Here is a 16663-nt window from a genome sequence, read left to right as displayed (position 1 = left end):
AACTTAAACGACACATAACAGTACTTCGGATAGTTTTTAATCTTTTAGATGAAAATGATGAAAAACATTTTTTTATAAAAACAATTTAATGACACTGTAAAATACAACAAAATAAAAGCAGACATATGGCATACTGGTATACTGCTTACATACACGTTTTTTTTGTAGTACAGACAGTTGTTCAAAATCAAAAGGCCACGCAGTAATACAACAGTGGTTTTGATCTTAGAGATCAGCAATGACACAGGAGAAGAATAAATTCCTGCAGTGGCATGTCGTCACAACAAGCAGGGCAAACTTTGCTTGACCAGTTCAAGCTAAAAATAGACAAAACAATGACAATTCACGCGACTGTCGAGGTTTAGAACGATGCTGAAGTAGAGGCGATAGTTCTCTAGATCTACACCGTTTTGAGATTAAGTTATGAATAATACACATGATTATAAATCAGCACAAACGTGTGCGGAAACTATTCAATGTAAAATGTACTTACACTCTTCTTTCTAAGAGGTAGCAGTAGCATGTAAACGTCACGACATGCCACCAAAGTACTGTATCACAGGATGTAAAGAGTAGTGGTCAGTGGCACAGGACTTGGACGGAACAATTTATCAAATAAAAAAAATTGCAATTTGAAACAAGGCAATAAGCAAATCCAAGTGGTTGCAATGTAATTATTTTTATGTTTGATTGTTCTTTGTTTTATGCCAATTACAAAAAATGTAATATAAAAGTTCTCCTTCTTAAAACTAGACTATAATAGTCAATATTTTGATAGTATCACATAGGCTCCATCACATTTTGTACATAATTGACTTAAAATAATTATACCACAATTAAAATCATGATCACAAAAATCACAATTAGTTCTTCTCCCCAGATGGTTCATCCTTACACAGGACTGGAAGTGCAACAATAATAACATAACAGTGGACTTCACTTACATCAACTCAACCACTTAGCTGAGATCATTCTGTTTTTATGAAAATGCAGACTCGGGCCATGGATAGCTCATTTGGTAGAGCCTGCAGTGACCTGGGTCTTCCTCTTTTCACATTTCTCTGTCCTAACTCATAAAGGTGAAGAAGGCCAAACTGAACTGCATTTTGCAAAAGTGATAAAACTGTCTTACATGTATTGGTAACCTAGTGTCTTGATATTGGCCAGGACATTTCACTGCTGAGGAAACAGTTTCATAAAAGCACAATGATTTCCCACTGCAACACAATAACAATGGCACCAACAATGCTCCTCACCACACCCCATGTTTAAGACCAACACACTCATCAGTGCCCATGGTGTGTGTGCCATTCAACGACATGTGTGCTGACAGGAAAAAAGGATATGTGCATCCGTTTCCAGCAACATGTTCTTTGTTGTAGCTTTGTGCCAGGATTGCCAAGATGGGGCTCTTTGAGTTGTCTTGACAGATTACTACTATTTTATACAAGTTACAGGGGTGGGAGTGTAAAAAAAAGGTAAATTTTTAACATAACAAAGGTTTAACCTACTGAATTTTGTAAAGATTAATACTGATATTTTAGGGCAACTGGGTGAAAATTGGAGAAAGGACGGATTAAGACACCAGTGGTGTCAGTGCTAAGGCCTCATATTCCAGAGATACTGCATATTTTTGTGAATGTTTTGGATTTAATGAACAACAAGAAAAACCCCAACAGAAAGGCTACTTACATGCCTTTTCCCGAGCTTTCAACCACACCGTTTAAGCTTTAAACACATTCCAGACATCACAAGTGTCATGGGTGAAATTGGCTTGACATGAGCCAAACACACCGAGGGAGTGCACAGCATGAGGACAAGGTTTTAGGGATGAGTCAGAAGTGGTTTCTCCATTAAATGTTTTTTTCTGTCTTATCGTTATCTCCACATTTATTTACCATAATGAAGTTCAGTTTGTCACTGGTTCCCAAGGGGCTTTGTCAGTATTTTAACAGACGTCCCGCGAAGTCTTGTCAGAAATCAAGCTCCAGTTCTTCTTTCCCATCTTTCACTTCTGTCCGTTTGCGAGTGCCGTCGTCGGCCGGTTTCAAGCGTTTGGTCACCAGCTTGAGGTTGGTCTCGTGGAGTATAACCTGGGTCAGGTACTTCTCTCGCTTGATCTGCTCTTTGACGGCGTACGGGACGTCCGGGATCACGTAGGAGAGGATGAACTTGGTGAGGTAAACGATGTGCTGTGAGGACAAAAAAAAAAGAAGAAGACGACCTTTATCAGTTATCATATTTTAGAGTCGGGGAGATTTTGCCGTTTTTTTTGTTGTTTTTTTTACCCACCTCTAAAACAATTATAAAAGCCATTTTTGCCGCGACTACGTGCCAGTAGTAGACGTTGTGTTCATACTGTCTGGGATGTCCTGGAGGATAACGGAAATCTCGATACCTATGAAATGAAAAGTTTAATAGTTTCCCTCAGAGCACACGCATAGTGACTTAAAATAATAAATTCTACTGGATGATGGCTAAAACAAAGACTCAAACCCTGTACCTGCAGGATGTGATGGACATGCCGCTATCCATGAGGGGCCTGCTGTAGTTGGAGAAATCACTGGTTTTGAATATGGACAGCGAGCTGTTGATGTAGCCCTCCATGGTGTTATTGGAGTGCTCTCCATACGGGTACACGGAGAATGACCAGTAGTAGACCAGCCGCGGGATCATGTCTGATGTAAAAGCAATGATCATGGCCTGTTGACACACACAGTAAATGTGGTGAAAGCAGATAAGGACAATTACTGTCACAGTATCAGTCCATGTAGTTTCATATGAGTTCATACGTCTGTCCAAAAACTGTCTGTCACATTACGCTTTAAAATCCGATTTTAACTCATAACTAGGTGTAAACAGTGACTAACATTTGTGGCAACAGCCAAGATGGCGATGCCCTGAAGAATGGGCTGCCAGGCCCCGATATCCTGAGCCTTCTCTGGCTGGACGCGACGAAACTGAGTGGTGATTTTCCAAGCATCCACCCGGATCTCAAACAGGTTGTTGACCAGCGCGAGGACTGGAGCCAGCGGGAAGGAGGCCACGAACAAGGTCACAAAGCCAAACTGGATGACTGTGAGAAGACAAGATATGAAAAATAAAGACACTAATACATTTAATTGATATCATATATCAAAAAGCTTGGCCTGTCTTACGAGTGTATCCTGGTTATGTTTTTGCAAATGTAACTCCCAGAATCCAGGACAAGATCCTGATTTTGAGGAATCTGCATATACATTACTATTTGAGGTATTCATACAGAAACTAAAACACTATAAAAATAATTAAAACACCTTATTCCATTTTAAAAACCATCTTCAAATGAGATATCAAGACCTAGTGAGCAGTGAAATCTCAATACTCTACATTCTGTCACTATCAGTGCACCAGGTATTCTTAGTTCATCATAATGAGGACGATACAGAAGAAAATGTGACTCACTCTCAATTTCCTCATCTCACATAACTCACACAACCGGTTTACTTCCAGAACATTGCATAAAATCATTTGGAAACATTCCTAAAAGTGATCCAAAAGATCGTTATCGAAAAGATTCTCACCCATTTCAAGATATTCGTAGAACAGGCCCAGTTTTGAAATGGGCTGCAGCTGATAGTCCTGCTCCCAGCGAGGAATCACCTTCTCGGACGCCACGCGGGTGCAATAGCGGGAAATCAAATTCTTCACCCACCTGCGGAGGGTTGGATGAGATCATTACACAACAAACTGTATTGTGCAACGTTTGAATTTGAACACGATTCAAACTTCTGTCAAACGAGTTCACACAATGCCTGATCAATTAATTAAGCTGATCAACCATGAGTGTTAATGGTTGTTTGTCTCTATATGTGGCCCTGTGATGGACCAGCAACTTATCCAGGGTGAACCCTGCCGTCCCACGTGACCCTCATGTGCAGGATAAATCGGTAGAAGATGGATGGATGGATGCTTTCAGGGTGTTGTCTACATTTGCGATCCTCTAACATAAATAATTGGTGGCCTCTCTCTAGGGTCACCACACCCTGACATGCATGGGTGGTGCTGTGTTTGCAGCCCTAGTAATACATTGTTCATCAACAACATCATCAACAACAAAATCACCAAAAGCTTCAATAAATAAGTCTAAAATTCTGATGACGTACGGTAGCAAGACTTCCTGGATGTTGTTCCAGATGGCTTTCCCCCCCATGATGATAGACAGCTGAGTCGTCAGCTCGATCAGACAACCACCGGGATCACACTGCAACCACGAGACACAGATTAAGACACACATTACAGCTGTTAATCGTTATGCAACAGCTAGACGGGTTTACCTCCTCGTTCCTGTACTTCCCCAAGAGGTAAACGGGCTGCCCTGGATAACTGACTGCTTTCCCTTTAGCAAAGGCGATGTAGAAGCACGAGGAGTAATAGTTTACAAACTGAAAGAGGAACATCTTCAGGGTTAAGCTATTCTCGTAGTCCGTCTTAGTCCGCGGGAGTTCTGTCGTTGCGTGTCAGACGAGAAAAGGTTGAAAGGATTAAACCGCGTACAGGTAAGACAAAAGGCCTGTGTACAGTTCAAACTCACCAAAGTCAGTGATCCAGATGGCGACGCGCTCATAGAGCATGTTGAGGATCATGATCACGACAAAGCTGATGAGCGACGCGGTGACGGCGGTGGCCATCTGCGGCGTCACGTACTCCTTCAGCGGCTCCAGCTCCTTCAGCTCCTGATTCCTGAATCGCGTTGAGAAGGAAAAGAAGACGGCCAGGCGATAGACAATGATGGCCACGATGGAGGCCAGAATCAAGAGAATCTGAAAGGACAAAGAGAGGATCAGTATTTGAGTATTATTCAGACATTTCCAGTTAAGAAACACTAAGTTTTTGAATTAAACATGCAAGAATATGTCATTTATCTACATTAAATTCATCATATAAGGTTTTAAATACAAAATTAGTATATTTATAGTTAATTAAAAACACCTTTCTCTTTCAGATATAATATACACATTTACTAATATTTGTTGAGAGAAACCTAATGGGGAAACTGGAATTATACACTGGCAAAAATAAAAAGCGGATTGGAAATAAAAATGCATTAATTGACATTACCCAGAACAGGACGGTCCCTATTCCAATCGACACCCTGACACACCGTCCACAGGTTGTGTAAGGAACTTTTTCTTTCACCTACAATCACAAGCAAACATGATGAAATATTAATCTCTTTCCTTTTACCACGAGGGAATATTCTGACTATGATTAAATTAGGAAAAAAAAAGTCTGTGTGTGTGTGATTTACCCCTGTGATGGGATTTTTCCTCTCATAGATACATTTGGCCTCGTACTCTGGACGAGGCGGCTGCTCCTGCTCCAGAAACTCCACTGTGTCCCACTCGTACTCCAGCTCTGCCTGGTAACGCTTCCAAAACTCCAGGAACAACGTCACTGACAGATGGAGCAGGGAAACAGTGAGACAACGGAAATGATGATGACAACATTAAAAAAAAAAAAAAAGTCAAATGAACACATCATAAATACAAAAGGGGTATACGATAAAAAATGACATGGAGAAATGTCATAAAGGGTGAACACTGACATGTAGCTGTACTTGTATTTAACTTACCCCAGATAGACATGAAAACTGCGAACACCAGCGTTCCAAAGTTATCAAATATGCAAAGTTTCTGTAAAACAAGAGGGACAGTTTTGCCAGTTTAAAATGCAAAGCAGGTCAAACTGAACTGTTCCTGTGTCACTGGAGATAAGACTTAAATTTAAAACTTAACCACAAGGCTAAGAGATAATTTAACATAAAGTAAAATTTAATTTGCTTATTTTTGATGTTCTTCACTTGTACTTTGGTTGACGTTACTTTGACTGTTAGAGAAACCGATTAAATGGTTTTCTTTCATTTGGGGGTCCACTGTGAGTTTAATGACGTCTTATGACATTAAAAACAGCGTTGCTTTAGTAAAGACGGCTGAAAACGCAACAAAGCGTCCGTGAAACGTTCCAATGTTACACAGTTTCTGTCCACAAAGACACAAACGGGGTGGAATAACATCATCAGCAACGACAAATGAAGTAATATATAGGTGAAATAAACTGTGTCTCACTTTTGACGCCTCACATGTGGAGTTCAACCTCCAGTAATTGCAGAACTTGTCACACTGAGGACACATCACTATGTTTCCTCCAATGTCAGGGTCGCACACTTCTTTGCTGCAGAACAGAGATAAACAGTTAACAGTTAACAAAGCAGCAAAGACCAAACAATACCTCAAATGAATGCTGTGGATTGAACTATATTGATTTGTTTTTCAATCAAACTCCACTGAGTTATAACAGTAATAACTATTTCTCCTATGTTCTAGATTGAAAGCTCGCTATTATGCAGTATGTTAAAATGGCCCGTGAGGAGACGTGCTGTACCTCCAGGTGCTGGTTTCTTGGGTCTTGAACCCATAAATGAAGCAACCCAGGCCCACAACAGCAGCCAGAGCGAGCATTACAGTGTAGAAACCCAACCAGGCAAAGTAAATACCAATCTTCTCTCCGTAATACTTCCTGTGGGGGGAAAACAACAATAATGACTAATGTGCATGAGCTCATTTAAACGCTGTTTTTTAAAGACTGATCTAAAGCTCATCTTCACCTTATTAGGTCGAGTGGCTGCATCTTATAGAAGCTTTTGGGATGAGCCCATTCTTTATAGAGCAGAAATCTCTCGTTGAGGGAGCCCGGTTCTGTGGACATGACGTTGAACCTGCCCTGTAAATAATCAAGATTATCATAAATAACTGTGAAACGAACACCGTCAAAATGATTTGAATGAGGTTTTAAAGGTACAATATGTAAGAAACGTATTATATTAAGATAGAAAATGACATATATGTCATCAGAGAATAAGGAAACATCTTAAATCTAAATATTAGCTTCAAGTATAGTCGCAAAATACAAGTTTATGCTTTGCCAGCACAGTACTGAATAATACGGAGTCTAAAAAGCCTCTGCACCACCTCTCAAAAACATCTCAACCAGATGCAATGGAGATACATGTAAATACAGACGAATAAAAAAGGTGAGGGAGGTGGCAAAAGACATGTCAGAGAGGAAAGTAAAACAGGGAACTTCAGGCAAGGTGAAGTTCACTTTGTCAGTGTATATTATTATTTTATTGTCTGCTCTAAAGCAGACAAACTTTGAATCTCCGTCTGATGCCGACACGTGAAAATGAACCAAATAGGTTCATTGTTTATAGAAATAAAACAGAAACATACACAACTATGCATGTGTGTGTGTTTTTTCCCTTGATCACATGCTAGGTATTCCATGTATAAGCACATCTTATTTCCATAGAAGTGCCACCTTAAATAGGCTTAATGTTTTTTCTTGTCATGTTCGGGTTGTTTGATGTTTTTCATGAAATAGTGAGGAAGGCAAATTCGACTTATAGGCTGAATAACGGTGTCTTACTTTCGTTCTTTTAGCCTCACAGGAACACAGAAAACAATGGCACTTACGTCATGGAGGGGATAGGCAGCTTTGTAAACTCCACCATCCAGCAGTTTAGTGATGCCAAACTTCTTCACGCTCCCTCTTATTTCATAAGGGGCACGACTCAGGATGTAATATGCCTGGGAAAAGAGTAAAACAAAAAATGCACTCATGTGTTGTCAAGATACAGAAGAAGTCCATACAAAGTTCCTTAACCCACAAAAGAGAACTAGATTTTTGATTTTTGACTATCCTGTGCCGACTTCAACACCACGTGACTCACCATCCTGCTCCTCATGGACGGAGTGAAGAAGTTATCTTTGTCCTTGATGTGGAACAACTCCAGGTGGTCTTTCTCAAAGGGGGCGGTGAAGAACTCGGCCTCCTTGCCGATCAGCTCCTCACTGGGGTAAAAGTGCTTTGTGATGAAGGTGAAGAAGCGCCACGGCGAGGGGCGCGACGCCAGGTCATTGGGCTGGATGGGGAGCTTGATGTGCAGGACCTCGGCGTAGGTGCACAGCACGTCCCACGGCATGTGGACCTTGACGAACATCAATTTCGCATCTATGACCTGCAGAAAAACCCGGGACAGGGAACACTGAGCTAAAAGAGTGTCGAGGTGGAAAACACCTTGTGTGTGCGCGAACGACACGTACAGATTTTGTGGCCTCCAGCTCCATTCCCATCTTCATCAAGCTGGCCTCAAAGTATTCTCGCCGTCTCTACAGAGAACAACACAGAAAAGGATTAAATGACATCACCCCTGGTAAAAATGTGTTGTCAATCAAATAAAGAGTCAGGGTTGGGTATTCTATCACACACATATCATAGATGTGATGCATATAGATGATATGTGTGCCAAGCCAAGAGAGTAAATACTGTGAGCATCTATGTTTGGACTGCCAACGTGTTTCAGGAAAACACAACAGCATCAGAAAAGTATTCTAATAAGGCATTTTATACAGATAATCTGCTCACTGACACCCTAAACAAGCTTTATATGATTGGATTTCATTAATGTTCAAATTTTAGGGTAAACTGCTTGTTTATTTTGACATTTTTCCACGTCCATTCCATAGCAACGTGTCTTTATTTACACTGTACATAAAGTGCACAAATGAAAATGCCACCAGCGAGTCTGAGCAGGTTTGGTGGTTTATCACGACTGTTCCACTCACGACAGTAACTTCCCCTGGGCCAAAAGAAAGCAAATTACAGAACAATGACTTAAATCTACTGTATTATATTAATCTACATGAACAACTTAGATTATTATCTGTTATTTGAGAGCAAAGTTTCACCTGTTCTGTCAGAGCTGTTCTGTAGTCAACGTGGAAATCAAATACCTTTATTGTTTGTTTTAGCCAAACCTGTTTTTACTACACACTTGAAAATACCATCAGCTCCACTGATATTTTCGTCAAACATGACAGGATATTCTAAAGTAAATTTGACGTCAGTTTTAATCCAGTGATTTAGCCTGCTCTATCTGAACACCATACCCTCCCAGCAGGAGAGGGTTTGGAAACAGCTGTTTCGAGGTGTGCCAGGCAGAGACGGCTGAACTCCCAGATCCTCTCTGGGTTTATTTTAGCTTGTGATGATTATGGACAAACAATTGCCTCAGTCCCATGAGAGCTGTGGCATGCAAAGATGCCATTAAGCTGCTCTCTCATATTTTTTTAAATCATCATCATCCTGAGAAACACATCTTCTGCCAGGATCTTATATTGCTTTAATTCAATACATTTGTATTTTACACAACACCTCAGTGTCGCTACAGTTGCAACACTGCAGGTAACTACGGTCTGTGGAATAGCAGTATTGCCAAAGCATTACATTGCACATCCCTCACTGCAGACCTATTGTGAAAGATGCAGGTAGTAACTAACGACACACCTGAGTGTGTTTGTATTGTGTGGGAAAAGTACTGATTGTGATGCCGTTAAGTTTTAGCGAGTCGATGAGAAGATTTCTGGACTCTTGGAAATGTGTGCAAAATAACAAAGTTAGAGTTTAAACTCAGATTGGATGAGCCGTGACCAGGTGAAGAAGAAAAAACATGTCATAGTTACTGTGTGGATTAAAGTAGAGCGCTATCAGATGGCTATGAGTGATGAATTGAACGTCATGCCATCCTGGTGCAAATAAAACACCCTTTACAAATACTCAACACAGTTCAGTGCATGAGTATTAAAGCATGCAAGGCATATTATATTAGATATTTCATAAGTAATGGATAAGGAAAAAACTGCTGTTACTCTGGCTTCCTCACACAGTCCAGAAACATGCAGAGGTTAAACTGGACCTGTGAAGGACCGGTTAACTGTCCAGGGTGAACCTCACCTGTTGCCCTATGTCATCTGGGACCACCGTAGAAAATGGATGCAAATGTAGGACTCATAACTTTATTTTCTTAATGGCATTTCAGTGAAAAGGATACATATGGCCCACTATTCTGTCCTCACGTGTTCTATCATCTGTATCATTTAATAAAGAAATTGACAAAAACCCTCTGAGTGAGTATGATTCATACAACTTGTGAAACAAGCCATACCTTTCGTCTCTGGAACGTGTGCCTCTTCTCAAACTCCTTCTTGTCTTCATCCTCGTAGACCAGGATGAAATCGATCCGCCTCACGCCGTCATTGAAGAACAAGGACTCGGGCTTGTCGTTGAACTCTGCCTGTGGACAGAAACACGGCTCATCGGGTAAATCGGCGGCCTGGAACTCGTACTCCTCCTCCTCCATAATGTCGTACATTTTGAAGTGTGGAGAGTCGCTGCAGAGAAACTGTTAAACATCCACCTTAACCAGCCTATTTAAGCCGTGATGTGGGGCATGCAGGAGAAATGGGAAGAGCCAACAAACATAATGACTCCCGCCCATTGTCTCTCTCTCTCTCACTTCCTCTCTCTCTCACTTGTGGCACAACTGATTCTAATGTCCTTACAGGCATAATGTGACATGTGACTACTTGTATGACTGAAGTTATAATAATAGTATATAGGTGTATATATACACGTGTTCTAGCACTATGCCAATATCACATTTATATGCAAAGTTTCGAGGGTTTTTATGCATGTTAACCCCCCTCAAGCCACAGGAAAAATAATAATAATAATAATAATAATAATAATGATGATAATGATAATGATCTGAAGGAAAACAACAGCTCCCTTGCACAAATTCGTGCCAGGAGCCGTACAGATTGCAGTTGACTCACCTGTTGTGTTTTGGTTACATTCGTTCCTTCCTTTATGGAATGATATGTTGGTAAAAACTCCTCAGGATAAACTGAAAAAAAAAACAAAAAAACATATGAGACACAAACAGGGTCACTAATAATATCAGTAAACAATTTCTTGAGGAGTAAGAAAATGAGGCTTCAAAATGAGAGTTCACAGTCCTATGGGTGACATCACGACCGGGTGCCACTTTACTTAGACTTAAAGAAAAAGTTCCTCTCATCAAAACCTTCACCTGCTCATACCCGTGAAACTCCGTAATGAACCCCGACCCCTTAACCCTCATAAAACCCTGTAACTGTGATTAAAAACTCATACTGACGAGCCTCAGTTTTTCTCACACGTTTTTACGACAAATTTCAAACACAAAATGCTAAAAAATAGAAAAAAAAAGTCAAAAGAACACCTCAAACAATGTAATGGAACCAGTCTTTTTTTCCTTGTTGATCCAGCAGCATCTGACTTTCACAATAAAAGTATTTTTGGCTTAATAAGAGTGATTTATCTTATAATGCACATTATAAAAATAGTGTTATTATGTAAAACAAACTTCAATTCAATGATTATAGACTAAAAAATACATTACTATGAATATAATATTGTATTTCTGATAATAGACCCTCCCACTGGACCTTTTATGTCCCTGCTGCTCACTGGAGCAGTGCAGTTCTGTTACTCATTAGCAAAAACACAGACTGGAGGTTTGACTATTGTCTCACAAGCTTGTTTTCTCAAACTTTGTAACCGACAACCCGCTCACCACAATGTTGTGTACTTCACAGTAGAAAAAAAAAATAGGTCACTGCCAAATGCAGCCAACAGCAGCGTGACCTCTGGAACAATTCATTTAGAAATCAGCATCAGGTTTTCACACAAGTGACCACATCAACTCATCTACTGTGTCCTCTGTGATCATCTTCCCCTTTATTCTTTGTTTTTAATAAAACACACAATAAGTGATCCACTAAGGAATGTCTTGTAATATTTCCATTTAAAGCGGAACATTCAGAGGAAACTAAGCAAAGACAGATGTTGTTTTCAAAACACTCACCATAGAAACCGCATGGTTAAACTTAATCAAGTGAGGCTTTCCCCTTTTCTAGGTTTTAACATTTCTCCTTTTGGTGAGTCACATTAAGAGCTAAATTCTCTTTGGCCTTGTTTTTATGACGTTTTTTTTTTTCCTGCTAAATGAATGAACGCCTCATCCTGAAGTATTTTGTTTTCTGCTGTTACCACTTTAGTCTCTCATGTGATTAAAATGTGCACCACCTACTGAGTCAGTGATCGCAGCAGGAACACCAAGACGAGACCGCTGCGGTCGACAGCGATCCACAGACTCTGACACTCCGTCGTCAGCCACACGTTTGCCAGCTGTGAAAATCTGCTTTCAAGCTACAACCCACTCTGCCAAGACTCACTTCCTCTCAAGAGCACATTCTTTGCAACAACAGAACATATACAGACAGGAAACAATATAATTATGTCAAGTCCCGCCGCCTGCCACCCTCCCACCCCGCCCCTGCAACATTATACACGATTCGCTGTCTTATTTGAATTCAGTTCAGGCAAATTCCATCACACAGGAAATTCTTTACTGAGTCAAGCAAGGGGACATTTTATGACAGTTGGTTTGACTCCAGTGTAAATGGCGTCCACTGGAACAACTGAAATGAATCACTACTTGTTACAGCAGGGGAACCCCTTCACTGACCTTCATTACATTTACTGACTTCACCCTGCATGACCATGAGCACATTATTCAAGGCACAGTGTGTAACATTTAGCAACATTTATTAGTGAACATATGTAGCCTTCAGTCAACATCAATGTTTAGTTAGCCCGTCTTTGCGCTATTGTAACTATAATGCCGCTTTCCCACTACACGGTCCCTGCACAACTCGCCTCTCCTCGACACAGCACAGCATGTTTTGTTTTTTTTGCTTTTCCATTAACAATAGTACCTGGTACTTTTTTAGGTACCTGCTCTGACAATGTTCCAAGCGAGCTGAGCGAATACTATGCGTGACGTCGTCAGACTGCCAGCCACTGATTGGTCAGAGTGCCACGCAGTAAGTACTGAACAAATCTTTATAATGAACCGATTCTAATGATTCAGTTACACCGAAAACAACTGCTTTACAAGTCACTAGTCACTCGTCCATTTTGAGGAGGTATTATATGTAATGTAAAACTAATAAAACCGTGTAGAGTCGAGCCGTGGCGAGGCGAGCCAGGACTATGTAGTGGAAAAGGGGCGTAAGAGTCTCATTGTTTTCCTGTTGTTTTCACAGTTTGCACTAAAATGTGAATATAATCAACATGTGGCTATGTAAGGTAATTTAACATGTTTTAATATGTAAACTGCCCTGAGTTAATGTATGTTATGAATTGGCGCTATACAAATCAAACTTGAATTGAATTGAAGTGACACTTGCATTTGCAGTCAGAAGACCTGGGTCCATGGCCTTTTCAAAATAAGGGCATTTCTGCATGGTATTCACATGTTCTCCCCATGTGTGCGTGGGTTTTCTCCGGGTTCTCTGGTTTCCTCCCACAGTGCAAAAAAACATACAGATTAGGGGATTAGGTAAATTGGACACTCTATATTGACTGTAGGTGTGAGCGTTTGTTTGTCTCTGTGTGGCCCTGTGATGGACTGGAGACATGTGGAGGATAAAGTGGTAGAACATGAATTAATTCAAATACAGTACAGTACAACCCCCTTTTATTAAAGGGATAGTTCAGGTATTTTGAAGTGGTCGATATAAGGCAGAATCAGCGTGTTACAGTAAACAGCGTTCCCATATGAAATGTGGGTGTAAGAATTTGTCGAGAATATACTGTATTGTGCTACAAGAAAAAGGGCTGTCTGACAACATGGTAAACCTCAACATATTGAGAAATATGGCGTATGGTTAGGACGAGGTTGTTTTGCTCAGTAGGGTCCATACCATGCTTTCTCTGCTGTCCTCGTTTACATAAAAACAAGTTCCCCCGTCTCCCTCTCTGTAAGCTGTTGACCCTTCATAAACCCCTGTCTCAAAAAGAAATGAACTATCCCTTTAATCAAAGTATTGTGTATTCTGGCACAACTATTTTCCATTTAGTCGGGGCCTTTTACATATTAGTGAACTCTAACCCAAGGGACCGTTAGTATTTCACTGAGCTTTGAGTGATTTAAAATGGACGCAACATTAAGACAGTGCACCACTGTGGACAGTCACACACACAAAGGACTGAAAGAGACTTAAGTTACAAGAATTTATGGAGTGACAACTGTACAGACAGAGTGACGTACAGTGTCTGTACATACATAGACCTCCAACACTGACTCTTCTCACTTGCTACGAAGGAAGGGCAACTACGCTGCGGTTTCAGTTCACACCTGGGAATGTGAGACATGCAAGAGACAAAGGATCACGGAGGAATGAAAACACTTGCGGCTGCCAATTTCCACAAAGCATCTATGAATTTAACAGAAATGTTACTGGACACGTGTCGTGTTATCTATTGAATACCTACAAGCACTGCTGCAGATACAAGTGTGTTCCGTTTTTGTTAAAAGGTGTGTGAGCCAGTCCTCCACAGATGTTGTGCACATGCAGGAAGCATCTAATAGTGACAGCTTCATGTTTATTCACCTACTTCAACTTTAACTACGATTTAACAGAGATCATGTTTTCATGAAGGCAGAAATGAATAGAAATAATCCCATGTTTGATAATATAAGTATTATGCACTCTTGTATAACATACCTAAAAGGGATACTTGAAGTATCTGACCAGAAAATGACTTTGCTAGAAGTTGAAGTCACTTTTTTATTATATTACTTAAAAGTATATGACATTTACTATACTTAAGCATCAAAAGTAATTTTCTGATATAAAATAAGTTTTAGAAGTGAAAGTAAAAGTATGAAAAAAGTGGGATTGAGTTGGGATTGAGCCAGGGTGGTGCAATGGTAGGGTTATATTATAAATGTTGTTATATTGGATTATTTTAACCACTGGACACGCAGAAGCCCAATGTCATGACTCCATGTGTAGTTGTATACTGTATATAATCTAACTGTACTATACTCATATGAGGATTATACAGTATGCCTTATTTTCAGATTATCAGAAAGTTAACAGCTAAGTATCAATTATACAATTAATGTGAATATGCCCCATAAAACAAATACATAGAAAGAAAAGACATTTGAGAAACGTCATCATTCCCAGGTTTTTGTAAACACTGATCAAGACGTTCTGTCAAGTACTCGATTAATCGAGAAAATAATCGAGAGAATGAATCGATGACGAAAACACCCATAAATACATGCAGTGGAATTAAACGTGAAATGGAAGAAGACAGGGAAACAAACTTTGAAAGCAATACTGTACAAACAGAGTCGTGGTGAGATTACGGATTTGTAGTAGAAGAGAGCATTTCAGGGATTACACGGACACACACACGCAGAACAACTATTACGACAGAGAAAGTAGTTCTCTTACCCATGTCCTCTTCTATCATGCCCAGTTCAGCCTCCATCTCTTCTGTCTCGGACACAGAATCCATCTCCAAAATGTCGTTGTCGCTCATTGTCCTTGTTGCAGCCAAACAACAACAACTTTACAATGTTACGAGGAGCCACAGTGCTTGGTAAATTCTTCTTCCCCCGCCGCGCATTCTCCTTTTATTTCTCAAAGTCGCTTCATGAAGTTTCCTTCAGGTTGAGACTTGAGAGAAGCGGCAGTGGCAGCAACAGCAGGAGAACTCATTGCCACACTCGGGTGGGGCTGGAGAGGAGGCGGAGAAGCAGAGAGAGAGAAGCTGTGTGTGTATGTGATACCAAAAACCTCTGCATTCACTTCCACTCCGCTCACATTATTAGCAACAGCATTGCAACACAAAATCTCACCCAAAAACAAAAAAACAAAACCCAAAACAAACCAACGGCTCGTGCCAAAAGTAGTTTTGTTCACTGTTTACATTTCTGTCAGCCGCTTTCCTGTCACGTGGTTAACGTAAAATATGATGGCGCCCGGAGAAATATTGTTTCTTTATTCAGTATACTTTTATGTAAATATTTAAGGGTTTACTAGCTTCATGTCACGTGACCAGGTGGTCTGGATTTCACTCTAAAAAATAATGTGAGAAAATGCCTCTACAAGGAGTATCAATTTGTCTGTCTGTTAATTGATTAAAAATATTTATACACAAGGACACATACATACGGAAGAGGATTAGGGCCAAATTATTATTATTTTTTAGCCTTAATTACATACATACACCTACAGTATATTAGAAAATCGTATTTCCTCTGATAATTAATTACAATATGTATTGCTGTATGTTGTTTTAAACAGCTTCATGTCACGTGATTGTTTGGATCGTTCTGTAAAATATGAAAATACTGGGCCAACCAGGACAAACATTAAAAATATATTGGAAATGTGTCTTTTTTTAATTAATTTAATTTAATTTTTAATTTAAAATATCAATTCATATATGTGCAGTGGTGTGTGCCGTGCACTAAAGTGCCCCCTTGAGTCACGAGATGCACAATACAGTTCCCTCTAGAGTGGTATTGTTTCTAGAGAAGTGTCTTTCTAGTGGAGACATACAGTGGAGTGATACAGTGTCCTTTAAGATGCCCTTGCAACTTTGTTTCCTATGGGTGTCCTTCCAACCAAAAAGGGTTGCCGTTATGAAGTTCGCTACTGTTTCTACATGACAGTGTCCATGTGGCCTTAGAAAAAAATATATTCAGTGCTGTATAGAAAATGCCCATCATGGTGATAAAAAGTGGTGATGTGCTGTAAAGGATGTCCCTGAAAAGGTAAACACTGTTTAAAAAAAAAAAAGAAAAAGAAAAAAGATACTAGTGGTGTCTGCCCCACCAGTGCACAGAAGGTGCCATTTGAATGTTCGTCCCTGG

At 40.1% G+C, this 16663-nt stretch overlaps 1 protein-coding gene across 1 annotated transcript; it reads right to left on the bottom strand.

The window, feature by feature from the left end:
* Nucleotides 1-21: 21 nt before the first annotated feature.
* ano6 (anoctamin 6) lies at nt 22-15690 on the bottom strand. Its single transcript, XM_044021618.1, has 20 exons — nt 15237-15690; nt 10716-10786; nt 10046-10174; nt 8145-8210; nt 7772-8059; nt 7515-7628; nt 6647-6762; nt 6424-6558; nt 6108-6213; nt 5615-5675; nt 5291-5436; nt 5101-5178; nt 4574-4802; nt 4317-4486; nt 4146-4243; nt 3564-3694; nt 2871-3076; nt 2504-2703; nt 2293-2398; nt 22-2192 (listed from the first exon to the last, which is right to left on the bottom strand). The coding sequence occupies exons 1-20, from the start codon at nt 15322-15324 to the stop codon at nt 1974-1976; spliced, it is 2757 nt and encodes a 918-aa protein (XP_043877553.1). The 5' UTR covers nt 15325-15690; the 3' UTR covers nt 22-1973.
* Nucleotides 15691-16663: the final 973 nt, after the last annotated feature.

The sequence above is a fragment of the Solea senegalensis genome, linkage group LG3 (genome assembly GCF_019176455.1).
Source record: "Solea senegalensis isolate Sse05_10M linkage group LG3, IFAPA_SoseM_1, whole genome shotgun sequence".
NCBI classification, from domain to species: domain Eukaryota; kingdom Metazoa; phylum Chordata; class Actinopteri; order Pleuronectiformes; family Soleidae; genus Solea; species Solea senegalensis.
The sequence above is the reverse complement of the archived record's forward strand: the minus strand, read 5'-3'. Positions and strand labels throughout refer to the sequence as shown.